This window comes from Sminthopsis crassicaudata, chromosome 5 (genome assembly GCF_048593235.1).
Source record: "Sminthopsis crassicaudata isolate SCR6 chromosome 5, ASM4859323v1, whole genome shotgun sequence".
Lineage (NCBI taxonomy): Eukaryota > Metazoa > Chordata > Mammalia > Dasyuromorphia > Dasyuridae > Sminthopsis > Sminthopsis crassicaudata.
The window spans coordinates 217,569,994-217,593,042 of NC_133621.1; the positions used below are offsets into that span (position 1 = coordinate 217,569,994).

The window sequence follows — 23,049 nt, forward strand, 5'->3', positions numbered from 1 at the left end:
AAGTATAAAACTGAGTCTTTTTTCTAAAGTCTAGTCTTAGATGCAGATGGATTTTTTTTCTATTATTTATTAAAAAAGAAAGAAAAAGCAAGAGAAAAAAACCAAAACAATAACAAAAAGTCAAAAACAAAACAGAATTGAGAACATGAATGAATATTTATTAATTGGTTATTATGTGCAAAGCACTGAGGCTCCAAATATAAAAAGAAGAAAGCCCCTGCTTACTCTGGAAGAAACAGAGGGAATCACTCTGCTGATCACCCACAATCGTCCATAAAAATTCCTTCACTTTCCCCTCCAAAAAGCTTCAGGGAAAAGCTTTTCCCCAACCAGCCCCCACCTCCAAGAACAGGAATTGGGAGCCTTAAGAAGGCTATCCCATTAGGGCTGAGATTGACTGGGGTGTGAAAGGCGTTCCCTTTATTCTGTAAAATAGTCACTCTAAAATTATGTCCCCTTGTGATCTGTCAAAGGGAGATTCCTGGTATCCAGGGCTCCACAGAGTCTAGGAGATAAAATATTTCCCAGGCTGGGCCATTCTAAGGCAAATCACCCCTCATAGACAGCCACATCCCCATTCAAATTTAGGCTGAAAAAGCCTTCAAAGTAATTTCATTCAATTGAAAGATCCTAGTCCGATAATCAGTTCAAACTGTCCCAAGATTTGCTCATAAAATAGGTTTTTGCCACCCACTCTTTGCAAGATTTCTTCATTAAGAAATCTGCCTGCTAAGAGATAGAGAGCCTGTTAGTGAAACAACAAAGTTCCTTTTTGCCATTCAATATTTCGGGTTCATATTCAGGAAGATCCTGCACCCATCAGAAGGGGATTCCCACACCTCAACTCTTTGCACTGCCACTAACCTCATTGAGATAATACTCAGTTTTAGTTTTTAAAAAAATAGAAAAATTAGTAGGATGAGGAGAACAAAATCAAAGAAAGCAAGGAAATGAAAGCATAGAACACCTCGCCCAAGGCCTAGGAATCCCGGTTTGTCACATTTGGTCATTATTCATGTTTCACCATTTGCTAATCTTCTTCACTTCTTCCCAATACAAAGAGGAAGAGGAGTAATCAGAGGAATGTGTATATGACCAGAAGGTAAGAAGACCAGTTATGGAGGTACAGAGGAGTCTCTCAGCCTCCCCTGTGTGTAGCCCTATATATGTTAATGTTCTCTTCTTCATCCCGCTGCGCCAGCTCCAGCTGAAAATGCTGTGGTAACATATCGTGGAAGAAACTCCCTGTCCTGTGCTCTTCTCGCATCTTGGAAGCTAGATAGATAGTGCCATTTGGTCCACAGAGATGTCTAAGGGTTCCCAGGAGCAGTGGAAATGTCTGCTCCAGATACACAATATCAGCCCCTAACACTAAGTCATAGTCTTCAGGAAACACTCCTTGGTCTAGCCCCCAGGCCAAAGGCCGGACCTGTGCCCGCCCACCAACTGGCACGTTAGCTTGAACATTTCCCTGAATCTGCTCCAGAGCCAGAGGCAGGTCAGTGATGGTGACATCTCCCCCTGAAAAATACAAAACAGAAGTGAGGTCTGAGATCCAGCTGATGGATCATTATTCAGAAATGTCTAGGAAAATCTCAGTTCTCAACACCTTCAGAAAAGTGGCTCCACACTGCCTCTCAAAATTCAATGTACATATGGCAGACAGTAGCACTGACAAAACATTTTAAAGACTGCAAAGGCATTTCACATATCATTTTTGATTCTTGAAACAGCTCTGTAAAGTAAGTGTTATTATTATCATTTTACAGATGAGACATTTTTACATTTACAAACACAAAAATGAAACTCCCTGATTTCAAGGAATGTACATCTTATCAGGGAAGACAACAATAGTATGTTTAAGAGATGACCCGGCTGTTTATTCCTCATCCTTCTATACGGAACTACTACCTAGTTAGATTTCCAGTTATATATGTTCATTCTCCATGCTGGGAAGTAGAACAAGCCTACTTATCTTTTTGTTAGCCCTGAGCCCCTCGCTAAAAATCAGAGACATTGCTTTCTGGCAAAACACTTCAGTGTTAGATCTCTATCTCTTTGTTGGCCATGTTCCTACCCAACTATATTCCAAATCAACAGACTGCAAAAGCAAGTGCCAGTGATTGCCACAGTTTATAAAGACAAAAGTAAACATTTAAAACAGACAAAGAGAAACAAAATTCTGTACATGCCCAAAGGAAAAAACTCCAAACTTCATGAAGGAGCACAAGGAGAAAAAAAAATTACAAAATTACCTGCTTTGGGTTATGTTGGGGTACAGGAGAATTATTTAGCAAAATACAATTTCTAAACTCCTATGCTGAGGTACCTCAGGCCTGATCAGCCCAAGAAGCCTCATTCAAAGATCCTTGATGCTTTTCTTTGTGTTAATTGCTTCTGCAAAGGACTTAACACTGAAACTGGACATATCAAGCCCTGTGTCAATACTTTTTCACTTTTTCCTTTCACTTGGATTTTTACAGTTTCTTCTATTTCTTCAGCTCCAGGATTTTTTTGCACTTCCAGTCAGAAGTTTAGTTCCTAACTTTTAAAAACTATCTTGAGATTTAGTCTATCATTCTTCATCTTATTCAACTTGATTCAATTGAATGATAACTCAAACTTCATAAAGGGAACACAATCTCATTTCTAGCCTTTCCTCTGTGATTGAGAACTGAATTTTTTTTTTTGTTATAGCTTTTTTATTTACAAGATATATGCATGGGTAATTTTTCAGCATTGACAATTGCAAACCTTTTGTTCCAACTTTTCCCCTCCTTCCTCCTACCCCCTCCCCCAGATGGCAGGTTGACCAATGCATGTTAAATATGTTAAAGTATAAGTTAAATACATGGCCATACAATTATTTTGCTGTACAAAAAGAATCAGACTTTGAAATAGTGTACAATTAGCCTGTGAAGAAAATCAGAAATGCAGGTGGACAAAAATAGAGGGATTGGGAATTCTATGTAGTGGTTCATAGTCATATCCCAGAGTTCTTTTGCTGGGTGTAGCTGTAAGAACTGAATTTTCAAGAGCCATTCCCTTTCATAAGCATAAAACAAAACCTTTGCAAAAAAAAAAAATTAATAAGGTAATGGGACAGGAGGCTCTAGCAGCTGGGGAAATCAGGAAAGGCTTCATTTAAGTAGATATTGAGCAGAGTTTTGAAGGACACATGTGCTAAGAAGCAGAGAAGGGAATGATTTTAGGAATGGGAAATTGTGAAGGCTTTGAATGAAAAACAAAACAATCTATATTTGATCTTGAAAGAAATAGGAAGGGCCCACTCTAATTTACTAAGTAGGGGAAAACCAAAGTCAAATCTTTCCTTTAAGAAAATAACTATGGCTGAATTGAATATGGGAGGGACTTGAAGCAAAGACACCAGTTATAAAGTTATTGTAAGAATCCAGATAAAAAGTAACAAAAGCTTGAACTAGAGCAGTGGCCACATTAAGAGAGAAAAGGGGACATATTCAAGGGACGTTGTGTGTGTGTGTCAAAAAAATCATCTGTCTTTTCAGAGCTAAATTTCTTAAGAAAGCCATCTACAATTAATGACTCCATTTTATTTTCTCTCTCTTCTTTAAAAAATATTCAGTAGTATTTTATTTTTCCAATTACATGTAAAGATAGTTTTCAAAATTCATTTTTGTAAAATTTTGAGTTCCAATTTTTTTCCTCCTTTCCTCCCTTAAGTCCCCCCTCCCCAAGATAGCAAGCCATCTGATACAGGCCATATGTGTACAATAATTTTAAACATAATTCCATATTAATAATTTTGTGAAAGAAAAATCAGAGCAAAAGGGAAAAATCATGAGAAATAAAAGGCAAATCAAAAAAAAAAAAAAAAAGGTGAAAATTATGCTTCAATACACATTCAGTGTTCATAGTTCTCTCTCTGGATACAGATGACATTTTCCATCTAAAGTCTACTGGAATTGCCTTGGATCAATGTATTACCGAGAAGATCCAACCAAGTCTGTCATAGTTGATCATCACACAATCTTGCTGTTAACTATGTACAATGTTCTATTGGTTCTGCTCACTACTCAACATCAATTCACGAAAGTCTTTCTAGGCTTTTCCTACTCATTATTTCTTATAGAACAATAATATTCTATTACATTAATATACTGTAACTTAGTCATTCTTCAATTTATGGCATCCATTCAATTTCCAATTCCTTGCTACCACAAAAAGAATTGCTACAAATTTTTGCAAAGTTTAAGACTATTTTCATTCTCAACATTCTGGCTTCCTATAACTATTCAACTGGAACTGCTCTCTCCAAAGTTAATACTTTTTTAATCACCAAGTCCAATAGCCCTTTCTCAGTCTTTATCCTTTATAATTTCTCTGCAGCTTTTGACATTGTCAACTACTCTTTCTTAAGTGTTTGACTATCCCACTTTATCCTGGTTCTCCTGTCCTTTTGCTGAATGTTCTTTTAACTTTGGATGCCCAATAAGGCTCTGTCCTAAGTCCTCTTTTCTTATCCCTCTTTACTTTTTTATTTAACAATTTCATCAGCTTTCATGAATTCAATTTTCATCTCTATACAAATTATTCTGAGAACTACTTATTCTAGCCCTAACTTCTCTCCTGTCCTCTAATCTCAAATCTTAAATTGCCTATTATTTCAAACTGGATATCTCATAGAGACTTTCAATTTAATATGTCCAAAACTGAATTCATTATATTTACATCCCCCAATCTTCCCCTCTTCCTATCTTCCCTTATTCAAGTGTCATCCTCAAATCCTAACTCTTTCTGCCATATCCAATTAGTTACCAAGTCCTTTTCCTTCTTCATCCCTTGTATATGTCCCCCTCTCTTCTATGATGCTGAACGTAGTACGAAAAGAGCAAGAATATCAAGAGAAATAAGGAAAAAATGCAAAGGACAGTGGTTTTCCTGTATCAGATAAAAAACATAGTCATCAAAATCATCTGGTACTAAGACTATAAAGTGGTGCTACACGCCTGTCAGATTAGTTAAGATGACAGGAAAAAATAATGATGAATGTTGGAGGGGATGTGGGAAAACTAGGACACTGATTCATTGTTAGTGAAGTTATGAATGAATCCAACCATTCTGGAGAGCAATCTGGAATCATGCCCCAAAAGTTATCAAACTGTGCATACCCTTTGATTCAGCAGTATTACTACTGGGCTTATATCCCAAAGAGATCTTAAAGAAGGGAAAGGGACCTGTATGTGCCAAAATGTTTGTGATAGCCCTTTTTGTAGTAGCTAGAAACTGGAAAATGAATGGATCCCCATCAATTGGAGAATGACTGAATAAATTGTGGTATATGAATGTTATGGAATATTATTCTTCTGTAAGAAATGACCAGCAGGATGAATACAGAGAGGCTTGGAGAGACTTACATGAACTGATATTGAGTGAAATGAGAAGAATCAGGAGATCATTATGCACTTCAATAACAATACTGTATGAGAATGTATTCTGATGGCAGTGGATATCTTCAACAAAGAGAAGATCTAATTCAGTTCCAATTGATCAATGATGAACAGAATCAGCTACACCCAGAAAAGGAACACTGGGAAATGAGTGGGAACTGTTTGCATTTTTGTTTTTCTTCCCAGGTTATTTTCACCTTCTGAATCCAACTCTTCCTATGCAACAAGAAAATTGTATACTTTAACATGTTTAACATGTATAAGACTGCCTGCCATCTAAAGGAGGGGATGGAGGGAGGGAAGGGAATAGTCGGAACAGAAGTGAGTGCAAGGGATAATGTAAAAAATTACCCATGCATTTGTCCTGTCAATAAAAAGTTATAATAATAATAAAAAAAAGAAAAGAAAAGAAAGTGGTGGATCAGTGGAATAGATTAGGTAAGCAAGACACAATAGACAATGACTATAGTAATCTAGTGTTTAATAAATCCAAAGAATCCAGTTTCTGGGATAAAAACCCACTATTTGACAAAAACTGCTGGGAAAATTGCAAAATAGTATGACAGAAACTAGGTATAGACCAGCATCTCACACCTTATACCAAGACAAGATCAAAATGGGTTCATGATTTAGACATAAAGGATGATATTATAAGCAAATTAGGAGAGCAAGGGATAGTTTTAACTGTCAGAACTTTGGAGAACATTATGAAATACAAAATGGATTATTTTGATTACATTAAATTAAAAACGTTTGCACAAACAAAATCAATGCAGCCAAGATTAGAAGGGAAGCGGAAAGCTGAGAAATAATTTTTATAGCCAGTGTTTCAGAAAAAAGGCTTCATTTCTAAAATATGCAGAAAACTGAGTCAAATTTATAAGAATATAAATCATTCCCCAATTGAGGAAGGGTCAAAGAATACAGGTAGTTTTCAGATGAATAAATTAAAATCATCTATAATCATATGAAAAAATACTCTATATCACGATTGATTACAGAAATACAAATTAAAACCACTTTGATGTACTATTTCACACCTTTCAGATTCACTAAGATGACAGGAAAAGATAATGATAAATGTTGGAGGAGAGGGTGGAAAACCTGGGACACTAATGCATAGTTGGTGAAATTGTGAACTGATTTGGAGAGTAATTTGGAACTACGCCCAAAGGGCTATAAAACTATGTATATCCATTTGATTCAGCAGTGTCACTACTAGGTCTATTGCTGAAAGAGATCATAAAAGAGACAAAACCCACTTATACAAAAATGGTTTGTAGCAGTTGTTTTTATGGTGACAAGAAATTGGAAATTGAGTGGATGCCCATCAATGGGGGGGGGGACTGAAGTTGAAATCCATCTTTACTTATAATTGGAAAATATATATACCATTAAAATGAAAAAAAAAATTTTTTTTTTTAAACCTTAGGATGTGCCAAGTACTGTGTTAAGTAATGTGGCAATCGAGCTAACACCCTGGATACCTTAGAATCAGCTGGAATTAGGATAAGCAAAAGTCTTTATTCTAGGTCTTTAGTGGTTAGAAGTGAAGACAGTGGATTCATAGGATCTCTGTGACCTCAACACCGCCTTCGCTTCCTCTCTCTTACAGAAGTGACCCTGGCTAGTTTCCCAGCACCTCCTAGTCCCTCCCACAATTCTCTGTATACACCAAACTTTTGGCCCAGCACAGGATAGTGGGAAGGGCCGTTTTCCAAGCATATTCCTGTATTGTCCAAACAGTAATTAGCCTCAAGTGCTCAATTGTCCAACCCCAGTGCATAAACTCAAGAGTGTCAGCCCTTTACAAAGTAAAAAAAAATGCAAATATACAAAAGCAAAGATTGTAAACCTAATGGTGGAACTATGTTTTCAGAAGTAAGAAGTCATTTGTAATTATAGTGATGTTTAGAAGGAATTTTGATTGTGATCATTCTCACAGCTAAAATACAATAAATGATTACATCAGTTTTATTATTTCATTTTAAATAAATTTGATATTCATTAATTTCAATATTTACTTAAGCCTAGAAAATTAAAGGATTAAATTTAAAGAGATATGAATACCTACTATGAAAGAATATTTTTCAGATTTATTAAATAACATTTGATGAACTGATAGGGCCTCTGAAGTTACTTGATATGATGAGAAATATGTTGAAATTTTATTAAAGAGAAAACATACTGGGAGAGGCTGACTGATAGCCAAGATAATGATTGAAGGGAAGATTAAATGGAAAGAAACAGATCAGTAACAGCAAAGCAATGGAAGCTACGGTGAGCAGCTCCTCATCTGGAAAATATCAGGTTGGACAAGTAGTTAACAGTTTGTTTCAAAACAAGCCCTTCAAGAGTGCCACGAGCCACCTGGCATCACTCTTCAGCTCTTCAACTTCTCAGGTTTAACATCTTAGTCTATATGATACCAGAGAACTAGTTTCTTTTACAGGCTAACTATAAGAAGAGAAAACATAATAAAGATGAGATGCTTTCCACAGTCACAGAACTAGTGCTGCTTTGAACAATTATAATGAAGAAGGAGCTCTCTGATGGAGATGGAAGCTTAGCAAAAAAAGAAAGTGATTTTATATCTGCTAATCTTGAAGAAAAGGAAGAAAAAATGCAAGCTAAACAAATGAATAAAAGGAAATTTTCTCAAGCCAGTAATAATAGCAATATAGCAGATAGTAAAATACTTGATAATTCAAAAAAAGAGAGAATACTGATGCTCCAGGCAACGTGAATTCCACCAAATTTAAGCACAAATTTAGTTTTCCTCCTAAAAACACAGGTCAGAACAGCATTCTGAAAATACGTTTGCTAGAAAAAGGTTAATCCCTTGAAAAAAGAAAAAATGGTCAAAAAAGTGAATAAAAACAAATAGAGAGTTTGAGACTTTTGTGCTTGTTGGATAATTTACAAAGAAAGTAGTCTTCTATGTTGAGAGGAAGAAGAGAGGGAGAAGTCAGGGAGAAGTGGAGAAGGGAGGAGGAGGAAGAGGGAGAGAAACATACTTCTAGATTTATTTAGAGCTCACAATGAAAAGATTAAAAATGAGGACAAGTTGAAGAGCAGGCTGAGGGGAATTTACAAATGAAGTTGGTAACTATGTAACTTGCTAAGTCTTTTTTCTAAACCTGGAAAAACCGAAGAAGAAAATTAGTCTGTATATCATAAAAACCGTTTCTTCCTCTAAACCTTAAAATCTTTTTTCATCATCTCCCATCCATTGTTTCTTTGCACCAGTTTCAAATAAAGAAGAGATTCTTATAGCCAGGACTGTCCTTCTACTTAACATTTTTGATCCTATTCCTTCCTGTAAGTGCTTCCCTGCTTCATCCTTCCTTCAAAATCCCTTTATCAACTGACTCCTTCCCAGCTAGGTCTCTCATTTTAAAACAACAACAAATCTGCATTTGACCCTGCCATCCCCTCAGGCTAATAACCTTTATTCTCTTTTTTCTCCCTTCTTCAGCCAAATTCCAATCCATCACGGGATTCCATTTCTTCACCTCCCACTTATTTTTCAATTCTCAGTAATGAGGCTTCCCACTCTGCTACTCAATTTAAACTTCTCTCAACGATTACAAGAGATCACTTCAATTCTAAATTCACTTACCTTTTTTTCAGTCCACCTCCTACTTAGCCTCTTTCAGAAGCTTTTGACATTGTGAACCATGAAGAAGTGTCCAGGAAGATGTCATATTATATAACATTTTAAAGAAAGTATAAAAAGGCAGAAAAGTCCCCCCCCTTTCTTTGTATCCCCAGAGCTGAGCACGGCGCCTGACACATAGTTGGCACCTAACAAATACTTATTGACTTGAAAAGACTAGCATTGAGTGGGGGACTGGCCTCTTACTCAAACAGCTGGGTAGCCATGGGTGAATCACTCAATCTCTCTAAACTATAAATTAAAGCTCAGCTGACAACCTGTGTTAGTGAAGGGACCTCCCACAATAGGAGGTGGCTAACTTGAAGGAATCACGGATTGGAATCCCTCTCTCCTATCCCCAAAAGACAACATAGACAGCCTCACGATACAGAGCTGGACTATATTAACTCAGATCCTTTCGAATTATGAGATCCATGATAGCAGCTCCCCTACCTTGCAGAGCTGCCAGAATGCCCACGATGCCGGTCCCAGCGCCCAGTTCAATCACTTTCTTGCCTCGGAAGTCGAGGTTTTTCCTCTCGAAGTAACTGCATAGACTCAGCGCCTATGGGGGGGGGGGGGAGGGGAGAGACAGGAGAGATTTTTGGAAATTTGGAGGAATTTTCCTAATTAGAGGAAATTCTTTTGGTGCCTACGTTTGGTTTCCTCTGTCCGACTAGAAGAGTCGGAGTGAAGAGAGAAATGAAAACACTGCAGCCCCCTCGTGCCCCCTCGCTCCCCCTCCCCTGCGCGCCTGTCCCTCCGCCGACCGCCCGGTACGCCCCGGGAGAGCTCACCGCATCCCACACTGGCGCAGCCACCCCGAGCCGAGCCCCGAAGCTCTGTTTGATGCTCAGCACATGACCGCAGAAGTGAAACTGAGTCTCCTCAGTGTAAGAATCCGCAAAGAGCCCGTCCTCCAGAGGGAACACGGACTCCGACTCCCACTCTGGATCGGAGTCCGACTCCGACATCCCGGAGACAATGTCGGGGGGCCGAGCACCAGCCTCCAGAGAGACTCCTCCGGGAGGCGGCAGAGCCCAGGAGGAAGGGGAGGCTTCCACGTGGCCGGACAGGACTGAGACCCTGCTGCCTCCGACTAGGAGGAAGGGGAGATCAGAGCCCCAGCATCCCAACCTCCGAGGTTCCCGCACTCTCGGGAGGCAGAACAAGTGGAAGAGACCTGGCCTCCAGCCCAAGCTCCTCCTACCCCACTTCCCCAAACTCTGAAGCACCGTCTGCACGCGGACTGGCCCAGATACCTGCGAGCCTGGAATGGTTAATGCCGTACTACGTGGCAGGGCTGGGGAGGTGTCCCGGGCTTTCCCAGACAGTAGCCGGAACTCCTCCTGGGGTTGTGACAGTAGAACTTCCAGGGGCCCAGACCTCCGCACCATACTGACTCCGACACTTTGGTCACCCCGTGACCTTTCCGAATCTCAGTTTTCCCAACTGTGTAATGGGAGAATCGGACTAACCCAAAGATTCTCAGTTTGGGGGGCTGTCCTGGACTCCTTTGGGCACTCTGGTAAAGCCTATGCAGGGGCCTTTCCCTCTCAGAATCATGTTTTTAATTGCACAAAATGCGTAAGATTAAAAGGAAACAATTATTTAAAAAAATAAATTATTAAAAATATTTTAAGTTCGCAGACTAAGAACCCTGGCCTGAAGAGTATTCAAGTCATTTCTTGCTGTTAAAAAACAAACAAACCCAGATTCTATGTTTTGCTGTGGCAAACTTGTATCAAAAAGTTAGAAAGAGCCCTGGTAGTATCCTCCTGAGTCCGAGGATCTGAGTTCAAATCTCATCAGTGAGTTCTTGAATAAGGGACTCGCTCTCCTTGGGACTTACACAACTGCACAATGAAAAAACAAAACAAAGCATTATTTTGGTGGATGCGGAAATTTTTTACTTGTTTCGGGGTTTGTTTTTTTTTTCTGTCCCTCTTCTTTTCCATGGGGGGAGAAAAGTGAGAGATAATGAAAATACACTTTTGTTTAGGAAAAAAAAAAATCTTATAAAATAAAACTCCAAAATGAGGTGAGTTACGTGAAAAATCTTAGTTCTAGTTCCCTTCTCGCCCCAGTTCAAATGATTTTAAAGTTAAAAGAGAGTCGCTTTTGCTTACATCTTGCCATTCTCCCTTTCTCGGAAAGCCAAACGCAGAAGGCGTTTTAGCCCCTGTCCCTTTAAAGGGGCGTGGTCTGGCGTCCCGTCTCCCTGACGCATGCTTGCGTCATCGTCGCGCGCCCCGGGCCGGCAAGCGGGCGTCTCCACGTGAGAGTCGCGGAAGCCCTGGGACCCGTAGCCATGGAGGATGCTGAGCTCGGCGAGGGAGCCCCGGCCCCAGCGCCCCAGAAGCGCTACTATCGACAGCGAGCTCACTCTAACCCCATGGCCGACCACACGCTGCGCTAGTGAGTTAGGCCCTCCCTGGGAAGTGGCTCCCTAGTCCTGGAGAAACCTGCTCCGGATTCGGGCCCGAGCCCCGGACCGAGAGGTCGCGAGAGAGCCGGGGGGTCAGACAGCCTGGTAGGAAGGCGGGGAGTGGTCGGTCACGGAGCTCCCGAGGCCCCGCTGCCATGGGGGTGGCAGGGGAATGGGCCCAGGCACGGTCAGGAGGCCTCATAGCGATAGCGCGGTGCAGTGAACCTGCCTCCACATCGGGGGCCGGGGCCGGGGCCGGGCCTGGGCCTGGGCCTCCGCCTCCCTTCCCCCATACCATTGACGGGATGCAGTGAACTTAGCGCTGGGGAGCTGGGCCCGGACTTCCGGCTCCCGTAGCGATGGAGAGATGCAGCGTACGTGACCTCAGCGCTAGGGAGGGGCTTGGTCTGGAGCGCTGTGAACTTGCCCTTTAAAGCTGAGGGGCTGCGCCTCCTCTTCTCCCGTCTCGGGGTATGAGACGCAGCAACTCTGGGTACCTAGAGAGCCACAAGTCAATTTTCTGTTCCAACACTTTAAGCTCCCTCCTAATTCCTCCATTTCCTAGACTGCTATGGTCAATAAACTTCATTACCCAGTGATATTTATTACCTTTCTGATACTAGATCCTTTCTTAACTAAACTGGCCCTGGCAGTGACCGCCGCTCAAAGCCTTTCCCGCCTCGTTAAGTCAGTGTAATGTGTGTCCTCCCCGCACACACACACACAGTACTTCAGGGCAGACCTCGTCCCCCCTGGTGTCCAAAAGGGTGATACAGTTTTGCCTCCTACCTCGGTGGGTTGGAAAGTGCTTTGTATGTTAAGGCCGATAATTTTTTTAACGGGCCGTTATTTGTGGTACTTTATGGTTCAGTTTAAAGGTAGCTTAAAGGTAGATACCAGATTGGAAGAGTTCAAATTCAGTTAAGAGGAAACAAGAGGATTCACCATGTAGGTCCCGGAGTAAGGTAAAGGAGGACTGATGGGGTGATGGGGAGAGTCTGATGAGGAGAGAGGGGAAATAATAAATTGTCAGAGATAATTGAATAAGGTTCTGGAGGGGTGGCCTATGAAGCAGGTTCTAGAAGATTGGCAGCCTTGCAGGGGAATAAAAGGTCACTGAGAGAAGTTTGAGGAAGGAGATAGAGGCAGGAAAACTTGAAAGGTCAGGGTGAACTTTTTTCTTTTATCCTCACCTGATAAACTCCATAAGAGCAATTTTATATGGAACAGATAACACAACCAGATTAAGACTCCAGTTCATTGTCACATCCCTCCCTGAATCCCTCCCTCCCTCCTCCCCCCAATCTCTTTCTTTCTCTTTCTCACACACACACAGCAACAAAAGAAAGAAAAAAAGGGATTTCTGCTTTTTGCTACAAAAAGGAAACCAGACTAACCAGTGGTCACTCCAAATGCTAGACGTTAGGATGGCTGGGTCAGCAGGTCAACATAGTGTGGGTGGTGCATTTCCTCAAAGTGAACCTGTGATTCACACTGGGTTTAAGGGTGTTTTCCATTGAATCTCCTTGAGACCAGAGGGCCCACTGTTTGTGGGAAACCTTCCTCTCTCCCCACCCACAGTACCATTTCTGCAATTTTTTACTCCCCTACTCACACCACCCTCCCTCCACAGCCCTGTGAAGCCAGAGGAGATGGACTGGTCTGAGCTCTACCCCAAGTTCTTTGCCCCACTGACTCACAACCAGAACCATGATGACCCAAAGGATGAGAAAGAAGAGGGAGCTCAGGCCCAAGTGGAATTTGCAGACATAGGCTGTGGCTATGGTGGTTTGTTAGGTAACGATTCAAAGTGGCCCTGTCTCTTGGGCAGGGGAAAAGGGAGGTGAGACTGAAAGGGCCCAGGCACTTCTGCCTGTGCAGCAACTTTGGTGGGGACTACAGTTCTGGCCTTTCCCCTTCGGACCCAAATGTTGACTCTATGACATCAGCATCTACCCCCCGCTCAGAGCCCATGGCCTTTGGCCAGGTACAAGAAAGATGCTGCCTCAGATGCCTCTCTAAATGAGGGATGACCTGTCTGGCCCCTCCCCCTGACCACAGTCTCCGTGAGGCATCTTACCTGCCAAGTACCGGATCAGTGAGTCGGTCAACATGAACGTCAGAGATCAGCCGCTGTGTCCAGTGATCCTTAACCATCTCTCAGGCCTCCCAAGAATTTTCCCTTTCAAGACTTCTCTTCTTGCCTCACCATCAGTAGTGTTGTCCTGTTCTCTCTTCTTTATTTTGTCCTAGTAATGCTATTACACATTGTAACCACCTGCACTATTCCTGATCTCTGATCATTTCCCTCCATTTGCTTGCAGCAGCATCCAGCTCTGTCTTTCTAGCTTTTCATTCCCACTGGGGTTCTGGTGACAATCCCCATTCATTCAAAACATTTCCCTTGGGCCCATTTCCTGTTCCTAGTCTGGGTAACAATCTCTCCCTTGGATTGGGGCTTTCCTTCCCACTTAGCTCCAGTATGCAATGATTCTGCACCTTTCATTTTCAACCAGTGGAACTATCCCCGATGTTCCCAAACACGCTGATCCTTGGCCTAGAGATCCGGGTAAAGGTCTCAGATTATGTTCAGGATAGGATCCGAGCCCTTCGATCTACTTCTGGGGGTGGCTTCCAGAACATCGCCTGTCTTCGTAGCAATGCCATGAAGCACCTACCCAACTTTTTCCGCAAAGGGCAGGTGAGATGGGTTACTGGAGACACTGAGTTTTCCCAGCCTGGTGGTGGAGGCTGATGTCACACTAGCCTGTCTTCCTCACAGTTGACAAAGATGTTCTTCCTCTTTCCTGACCCACACTTCAAACGGACCAAACACAAGTGGCGAATCATCAGCCCTACACTGCTGGCGGAATATGCTTACGTCCTGAGACTTGGGGTCAGTGTGGGGTGAGAGAAAAGGATGAGAGATCATGTTGGGGACCTCACTTTAAGTTTATCTGACTTAGAGATTGGGGTGGAAGGGTGGGATTTCTTCCCACAGTCTTATCATTACCTTACCTTATTTATGCTTCCTACCAGCTATTTATGAGGTAAAGACCCAATTTTATCCAGTCACTGACCAGTGGGATGGGGTCTCTGCAGGGGCTGGTATATACCATCACTGATGTGATGGAACTGCACGACTGGATCTGCACTCACTTCGAAGAGCATCCCTTGTTTGAGCGAGTGCCGCTGGACAAACTGGTGAGTTGGGAGGCAAATGATGCTGGGCAAAATAAAGGGGGAAGAGATCTCATGAGCCCAGTATAATACTGGGAAGATGGGTGGAGATTTGTGGGAAAGCAGAAATCTTTCTGTAGAGAAGAGTCACCTAGAATTTTCATTCCCCTAGGCCGATGATCCTATTATAGAACGACTTGGCACTTCAACTGAAGAAGGAAAGAAAGTTCTTCGAAATGGGGGGAAGAACTTTCCAGCTGTCTTCCGGAGAATTCAAGACTTTGAAGCCTAAGTGCCAGCCCCTAGCTTCACTGTGGCTGGACATTGTGTTCTGGGCCTGCCCTGTCTAGCTCTGTTAACCTTCTGTCTGGAAGCAGTGATACAGGCTCCTCTATCTTCTGGGTGGCTGTGGGCATCTCTGTGCTGCCCTATTTCTGCTCCAGGCCTGAAAGCTTCCGTTATATGGGAAAGGACCTGGATGTTCTGAGAAGTTTCCTTGACTCCTTGATTCTTCAGGCTAATTTTCACCAAAAGCAGATGGAAAATGCACATTTCAAGTTTAAGACATGATAAATGTTCCTGAATTAGAAGGAATTGATTGTTTAGAAGCTCTTTCAGCCAGAATATGTTCTGTATAGCTGGAATAAGAAAACATTTTACACTGCCAGCCAAATTTCTGGCTGGGCCAGATGATTGTACTTTTTGTTTATTTTGCTGTGCTGAATACTGTATGTGTGTCTAAACCTGCCAGTGCTGCTGTCCATATAGAAAGCAAGCACCAGGTTTTTCTCCATCCCACCTCTCACCATCTCTGGGCTTCTGGCTAGTCAGTGGTCCAAGACTATCTTAGTGACCACTTTTGGAAAGGATAAGGGAAAGACATCTTGAAACAAAGGTGATTGGCCCCTCTCTGTTGACCTCTGATTATGTAGTGACCACAACTTTGAGATTGTTGGTTAATGAGCAAAAGAACTTGCCATGTTGCTATATCTTCTAGGGATAGTAAATAGTGGGATTCTGTTATGTAAAGACCCTGTGGAGCACCTGACCAAATGGTGATCCTCAGAGAGACTGAGTAACCCCAAATCACCTGGGCTGTGCTGAACTTGTTGAGATGGACCATCATCCCTTCAAATCCCACCAGCCTGGTCCTGTTAGGATGTTGCCTGAACTGCCTCCCCCCCACCTCTCCTTCCTTTCAGCACACATTGAGCCACTCTTCCCTCACTATTGCCCTGAAAAATAATACCTCCTTGGGGAGAATGTACAGTCTAGGACTAGAGAAAATGGGAGCCGTGGCTATTTCCTGAACGAGTTAGAAAAGGGGAATTCCTTAGGGAGGGAGAAGAGATGGTGGGTTGGCTCCTTGGAGAAGGGTGAGAATGCCAGAGACTGGCTTAGATGTATTGTCTCCTTTACAGTGATTTATTTTTAGTTGTGGGGATGGAGAAGAAACTGAGGAAGAGGGGAGGGCCACCCAGAAGTGAGTAGGAGGTTTTCCCTTGAGTTCTCTGCCTGTTTAAGCAAATCAAGGAATTCAGACAGCTAAGGAGAGAAGGGATTGGCTAGGGTGTACTGGAGGGGGGTGGCTTCTTTTCCTCCATAGATTTAAGTAGGGGCCAGAGAGGTTGGAAAAGATGCTCTGACGAAGTGTCTACTTGCTATTTGCTGCACCTCAACATGTCACAGACCCTCAAGCTGGTGACAAAGGTGTCACAGCTTACTCGATTGATTCCAGAACTAAGTGTAAAGCTGGGCTTGAAGGGCAAGGAGAGAAACTCCTCGGGCTTGACAGACCTTCCCGGTCCTTCTACTCTCAGCTTCCTAACAGAACTTTTCTGCAAAGGGGGGCTGTCTCGTCTACATGAGCTACAGGTAGGGATACCCTCACCTCTGCAGGGTACAGAGTGGCTGAAAGAAAGGGTACTTGGGATTCCATGGGGGGGGGGGGGAAGGCAGGTCAATGGGAAAACATTTCTTTGCCATTAACAGCACAAATTGATTCAGAACTTTGAAGGACTGGTGGAAATCTGAAAGGTTTGAAGCAGCAAAATTAACCAGGTAGTGACTGGATTTCCAAAAGCAGCACCCAATTTTGAGACTTGTGTTTGTATGTGTGTGTGTATGTGTGTGTATGTATGTATACATACACATATACCTAACATAATTGGCCAACAGCTGGATGTAGGCTCCCTGGTGTGTTAATAGGTGAGAGACCTGAATTGACGACTGCGTTTAGGAGAGTGGCTTGCACTAGATTTAAACTCCAGCTACATTGTAAATATTCTTGTGGCAGTCCCAGCTGCCACGCAAGTGGACCTCCAAAACTAGAGTCAAACTAGTGTTTTTGATTGGAAAGTTAAGGTCCGACCCTCCACCCCCGCCCCTTTTTCTTCCCTTTTCAAGGACTCAAGTTTGGAGCTCCAGAAAAGTTCGGTGGTTGCTGGGGAGGGAAGTTCAAGGGTCTTGAATGACATAGATTCCTTCAACTCTACCGTGGTTTCAGAGCAAGGGGGGGGAGGGGTGGCGGGACTTAAAGGTTTTCTCTCACCTTGCTCCAGATGCAAGATTCTGCTCGCTTCGGTCCAATATGGTTTGCCAGCTTCGGGCCGGTGCGGACCGTATATTTGGCAGCTCCTGCACTGATCGAGCAGCTGCTCCGACAGGAGGGTCCCTACCCGGAGCGCTGCAGCTTCTCTCCTTGGGTGGAGCACCGGCGACGTTGCCACCAAGCCTGTGGATTGCTCACAGCGTAAGGCTTCCCCCCTCGCTGGGGACCCCTATCCAGAGCTCTCCATCTCTCAGTCTGCTTCACCCGTGGCTAGTCCTCTTCAAATCTCCCTACTAACAATTTCCAAGTGCCCCAATTCTACAGTCTTTCTCCGTTCCACTTGCACATTTCTGCTTTTTTATCCCTCCCTCCCAATTCCCCATCCACCCAGCTGCCCTCCGGGAACTCCCCTGACTCTAACCTTCCAATTCTCTTGCCTCAATTCCCCTTGGACTTTGCTTTTTCAGTTCTTTCAGTGCATTGGGCTGAGTCGCTCGAAGTAGAGGTGCGCTCTTTCCCGGTGCCTGATTCTGCCCTAAGGGGCTTGAGAGACCGACCTGAGACGCTCTGACTCAGGGCGCTCGGGAACTGGGGTCGCCTGGAGGCAGGAAATGAGTAACTGGGGACTAAAGGAGGAGGGAGGAAAACTGTCACGGAGAGAACGTCTGAAGGCGCAAAAGCGTGGAGAAAAGCCCCTTCCTCACTCCTCCCCGCTGACTATGCAATACTCTGCTGATGGGAAACTCTCGCCCGTGTGAACGTCCTCCCCGCTTTTCCTTACACTGCCCTTTCCGAACCTCCTTAGGGAAGGAGACGAATGGCAAAGGATCCGGAGCCTCCTGGCCCCGCTTCTGCTCCGGCCCCGAGCCTCCGCCGACTACGCCGAGACTCTGGACGAGGTGGTTTGCGACCTGGTGCGCTTGCTGCGGAGAAAGAAGAGCCTTCTAGGAGGATCGGCCGACCTCGTCCGAGATGTGGCTGGGGAATTCTACAAGTTCGGCCTGGAAGGTAGCGCCTGGGGGTTGGGAATCGGAAGTTTTCCCCAGTGTTTAGTGATCGACCTGGGGAGGAGTGAAAGAGGAACGGCCTTCTGGGCACACGAGACGTTCCCTCACCCTCTCCAGGTTGCGGGGGCAGCAGGAGGTGCGCCTGGTTGAGGGCAAAGTTTGTGAGTCTCCCAGGGTTCCCGGAGATTCTCGCTAAGTTGTAACATCTTCCCTCAGGCATTGGAGCGGTACTCCTGGGTACCCGGCTAGGTTGTCTAGAGCCTGAAGTGCCCCCAGAAACGGAGACCTTCATTCGCGCAGTGAGCTCCGTGTTTGTGTCCACACTACTGACCATGGCAATGCCAAACTGGCTGAACCGGCTCCTGCCTGGGCCCTGGGACCGCCTGTGTCGGGACTGGGACCAGATGTTTGCTTTTGGTGAGGTGCCAGGGCAGGGTATTCACGACTAGGGGTGGTGGGTACTGAAGAAAGGGCTCCACAGAGGCTCTGAGGGGTCATTGCTTTCTTTTCTATCCAGCCCAGAAGCACATGGAGCTGAGGGAGGCTGAGGCAGCTACAAAGCCTATAGGGGAGCCTAAAAATGCCAGTGTTTCTAGGCCTCACTTGACCCACTTCCTGTTCCAGAAAGACCTGCCATATGCCTCTATCCTCGGAAACATTACTGAGTTACTTCTGGCTGGCGTGGACACAGTAAGGCCACTCTTCTGGCACTTTCTGATACCTACTAGCTGCAAGGGCTAAGCGTTTCTCAGCTTCCTCATCTGTAAATTAGAGCTGGAAGGGACCTCATAGGTCATCTAGTCCAAACACTTCATTTTACAGATAAGGAAACTGAGGCCCAGAGAATTGATTTGCCCAATTGACATAATAAGTAGCAGCACTAGGTGGTAACCTATATTCTGTGACTTCATATCCATCCCTCTTTCCATTAGGAATACCTGTAGTACCTACCTTATAGTTATGGGAGGCTCGGGTGATTTATGTAACAGTACCTTTTAAGTTTTAAACTCATTATATGTCAGTTATTGTTTTATTTCTGAGCCCTTATACCTTCTACAGAACAAGAACATCCCCAAACGCCCCCTTTCCCCCTGTAGATGGGTCAGCTTTGGTCACTGAATTCTGGCTGCCTCCACATCCTGTTGTTAGTTTAGGGTTGACACCTTCCAAATTACTGATGCAAACCCTAATCTTGGATAGCTATTGTGAATTCTGGCCTCTAGACTCTAACCCCTCCTGTTCATGTTACTTCCAGGTCTCCAACACACTTTCCTGGGTTCTGTATGAACTTGCACATCACCCAGAAGTTCAGACTGCACTCCATGCTGAGATCACAGGTGCCATGGCCCCTGGGTCTTCCACCCACCCACCAGCTACTACTTTGGCCCAGCTGCCCCTTCTGAGAGCTGTAGTGAAGGAGGTACTGAGGTGAGAGGGAGTAAAGCCCTGGGAAAGATACTTTGATGCAATGCTGGGAGATAATTAAGGAAGCAGTAGAGCTGAGTGAGAATCCACCAGAAAAAAATTGGGTCAATGGAAGTGTAGCAGGAAGACATCAATCATTCTATTAAAAAAGGTGAGAGTGGTAGAAGACTGATAGGTGGGTAAGAAATATAACCAGAGGTAGTTTGCTTGCAATTATTTTCCAAGCACATATCGGGCAAGAAGGGAGGGCAGGAAAGATAAGAGAGAGGCTGCCGGCCTTCAACCTTACTTTGTTCTCTTCTTAACTTTATGCATCCAAGGCTATACCCTATGGTACCTGGAAATTCTCGTGTCCCAGACAAAGATATCTATGTAGGTGATTATATCATCCCAAAAAATGTGAGTAGGACCAGTGAGATCCTCTTGACTCTATTTCTCATTCCACCAGCTCTAGCCTGAGCCCACCTCTGGTAGATGGGCTTTTGTTATTCAGGTCCCTGCTCCCCATTCTAAACTCCATGGAGTCCTCCCCAAAATGATACTGTCTTCCATTGAGTAGATGTTTGATTTGAAGGTCATTCCCAATAACTGACACATCTGGCCCAATCCTCTTACCTTTGTCCCTGATAGCTAGTCCCTCCATTGGTTTTTCATCTTTTTTCACCAGACCCTGGTCACACTGTGTCACTATGCCACATCTCGAGATCCTGACCAGTTCCCAGAACCAAATACCTTCCACCCAGAAAGATGGCTGGGGGGACAGTCAGCTCCCCATGCTTTTGCCTCTCTCCCTTTTGGCTTTGGCAAACGAAGTTGCATAGGAAAACGCCTAGCAGAGCTTGAGCTAAATCTAGCTCTGGCCCAGGTGAGTATTCTTGAGAAAGATCTCTCCCTACTGAACCTAACAGCTTTTTATGCCCCTCCCTCCCACATTATCCCAAGCCTTAGAAGGCCAGATAATCCACTTCATCCTTTTAGACTCCACTCCATGGAATGTGAAGATCACTCCATAAAAGGTCCCTGGAGAGATCCTCAGTACTCCTCTATTTCCATCATTATTAACAAAACATTCCTGTCCAGTTCTGACTATTCCCTAGAAATTAGTTTCTTCAATGTCATCTATTTTTTGATATTGAATGTTCCCAGAATGTATCACCTCAATGCCCATGACACCTTTGATGTTAATATCTGCTAAGGGTGACTATGTCCACAAGTATGGACCACCACCTACAGTGACTGCTTCCTTCTTCCCATTCTAGATCCTGATCCACTTTGAAGTCAAGCCAGAGCCAGGTGCTGGGATCATCAAACCAATGACCAGGACAGTCCTGGTACCTGAGAGAAGCATCAACCTGAAGTTTGTGAACCGATAAAGATGTGATTTATCTGTTTTTCTTTTCCCCCATTCCTTGACAGAAAAGGATAAATAGACACAAGTACTCCAAGTGTCTGGAAAACACTTCTTCCCTCTTCTCCATAGAGAGGACAAGATCCTTTTGTGCTGAACTGGAAAATGACCAAATCAAAGGCCTTGGAGATAGATCTGGACAAAGGTTCATCTGTTGAACACACACTTTGCATTTGGTCTAGACCAGTGAGACGGGTGAAATATTGTGGACCACATGGTTAATTTTGACTTTAAGCCACATGAAACAAAAGTCTGAGGAGCTGTTTGACTCCATCTTTTTCCATCCATCCTCTGTAGCCCTCTGAGCCCTGGTCATGTAGGTACTTGTTCTTTGCTATTAAGCCTGGAGCCTTAGACCAACTCCCAACCCAAGATTTCTATTTTATACCACTGACAACCCAAATCCTGCCCACACTCCCTCACGCAACCTTTTTTTTGTATTATTATTCTTCATACTTTTGTAATTAAAAAATAACAATAAGATCCTCCTGCTACCAATTCTGGGTTTCTCTGCCTTGCTCACCACTCTTCCAATTTTTCAGGTGGTAATTCTGGATCTTCCCACCTGAATTGGTTTCCCTGGCACTGGAAGTGACCTGATGAATACTGGGTGGTCTGGGCACCTGAAAGACTTTGTTGCATCACTGACCCAGGCATGTTGCTATCTGCTATGGGGAGCAGCCAAGCCTGGCTTCCTATTAAAAAATTTAAAAAAAAGAGCAGAAGGGCCTGAAGAATCAAGCTTCTAACCAATGGGTTAGACAAATCAAAGAAGAATAGACATGCAGGTTTAAATAAAAGTGTCAGGGTACCACAAAGATGAGCAGAGGCTGTTGGGTGGTTCTCAAGGGAGGGACCTTTGGCAATAGGACAGTCAAAGTCAAAGTGACTTTACAGAGTAATCTCCAATTCTCTGAAATTATTTTCAGATAATTTCCTTCACAGGACTAACAGAGATCAAAGTATAAATGGAAATTGAGAATGATGTAAGAAATGACAGGAAAAAAAGACAAATACATTCATACTTTTGCACAGAGATGATGTATACCGAATATGGGGCTAAGCAGAAACCCTCAGGCACTGATACAAGAAGGATAAAGGCTGATTAGGCAGAGAAATCTCTAATTCTTTGACTCAGCATGCCCCCAGCCCCTCAGATTCTGGGCACAATCTTCTTGTGATTTAAATATGGATTAACTCATTCTTTTGCAATAAATCTGTCAGTAATCTCTGCCTGATTCCACTCTGCCCCCCCCCCACACACACACAAGTAGCCCAGAATCCAACCTAGTCAGGGCAAGTCTTACTACCACCCCAATTATCAGACAATGGATCAAGTTTCGGTTTCATACTTTGTTCTTTCCCAATCCACTAGCTATAGCTCAATGGGAGATAGAGGGATTTTTCTTTTCCCAGATTTTCTGAGAACATCTATACAAAATTTATAAAAATCCAGGACTTACAAGCTTCTGTATCATTGTGCAGGAACAAAGATGTAATTTAAATACCGTTGTTCTCCTCCTCCATCCCCATTACTATTATTTCTAGATTCAAAAGCCTGTGCATGTCAGGATCTTAACCAGACCACAGACCACTTGTGCCTCTAGGTTCAGGGTTTATCCTCCCCTTTCTTCAAGTTCAAGTTAACCTTAACCCAGTTTCTTGTCCCCAAGCTCTAGATCCAAAGAGGTGAGTATACATCCTTAACCTGCCTATCTTTCAGCCTATTGCAGGATTACCCAAAATAGCACCTTTCCTAAAGGAGCAATAATTTTTAAAATACCCTAGTCTAGACAGGCACCCCCTAAGTTGGAAAAGGTTGCTGTTCTGCCCTTAACCCCCCCATACCCTGCCATAGTCTCACCTCAGCTGCTCTATGAGGCATTCTCTCAGAAACAGGAGGAAGGACGCACTTGGCCCAGACTCAGGCCCTGAAGGGCAAAATGTATGAAAGTACTTGTAT

The 23,049-nt window shown here is 43.7% G+C and overlaps 3 protein-coding genes across 7 annotated transcripts; 2 read left to right on the forward strand and 1 right to left on the reverse strand.

Annotated features, from left to right (window-relative positions):
• Positions 1 to 137: 137 nt before the first annotated feature.
• On the reverse strand, positions 138 to 11,345 carry EEF1AKMT3 (EEF1A lysine methyltransferase 3). 2 transcript variants are annotated; one of them, XM_074269840.1, is made up of 3 exons: positions 10,350 to 11,345; positions 9,541 to 9,652; positions 138 to 1,521 (listed from the first exon to the last, which is right to left on the reverse strand). In XM_074269840.1, the coding sequence occupies exons 1-3, from the start codon at positions 10,482 to 10,484 to the stop codon at positions 1,139 to 1,141; spliced, it is 630 nt and encodes a 209-aa protein (XP_074125941.1). In that variant the 5' UTR covers positions 10,485 to 11,345; the 3' UTR covers positions 138 to 1,138. The 2 variants fall into 2 exon arrangements, with proteins under 2 accessions (XP_074125941.1, XP_074125940.1); XM_074269839.1 differs by having other exon boundaries at positions 9,885 to 10,376.
• On the forward strand, positions 11,329 to 15,383 carry METTL1 (methyltransferase 1, tRNA methylguanosine). Its single transcript, XM_074269845.1, has 6 exons — positions 11,329 to 11,505; positions 13,149 to 13,312; positions 14,032 to 14,216; positions 14,298 to 14,411; positions 14,618 to 14,719; positions 14,868 to 15,383. Exons 1-6 carry the CDS (start codon positions 11,399 to 11,401, stop codon positions 14,985 to 14,987), a joined length of 792 nt encoding a protein of 263 aa, XP_074125946.1. The 5' UTR covers positions 11,329 to 11,398; the 3' UTR covers positions 14,988 to 15,383.
• A 121-nt stretch (positions 15,384 to 15,504) lies between these two features.
• On the forward strand, positions 15,505 to 21,569 carry CYP27B1 (cytochrome P450 family 27 subfamily B member 1). 4 transcript variants are annotated; one of them, XM_074269832.1, is made up of 9 exons: positions 15,505 to 16,570; positions 17,257 to 17,447; positions 18,052 to 18,254; positions 18,470 to 18,670; positions 18,771 to 18,943; positions 19,509 to 19,681; positions 19,999 to 20,077; positions 20,346 to 20,543; positions 20,938 to 21,569. In XM_074269832.1, exons 1-9 carry the CDS (start codon positions 16,376 to 16,378, stop codon positions 21,049 to 21,051), a joined length of 1,527 nt encoding a protein of 508 aa, XP_074125933.1. In that variant the 5' UTR covers positions 15,505 to 16,375; the 3' UTR covers positions 21,052 to 21,569. The 4 variants fall into 4 exon arrangements, with proteins under 4 accessions (XP_074125933.1, XP_074125934.1, XP_074125935.1 ...); XM_074269833.1 differs by having other exon boundaries at positions 19,999 to 20,050; XM_074269834.1 differs by lacking the exon at positions 20,346 to 20,543.
• The last annotated feature ends 1,480 nt before the right edge of the window (positions 21,570 to 23,049 follow it).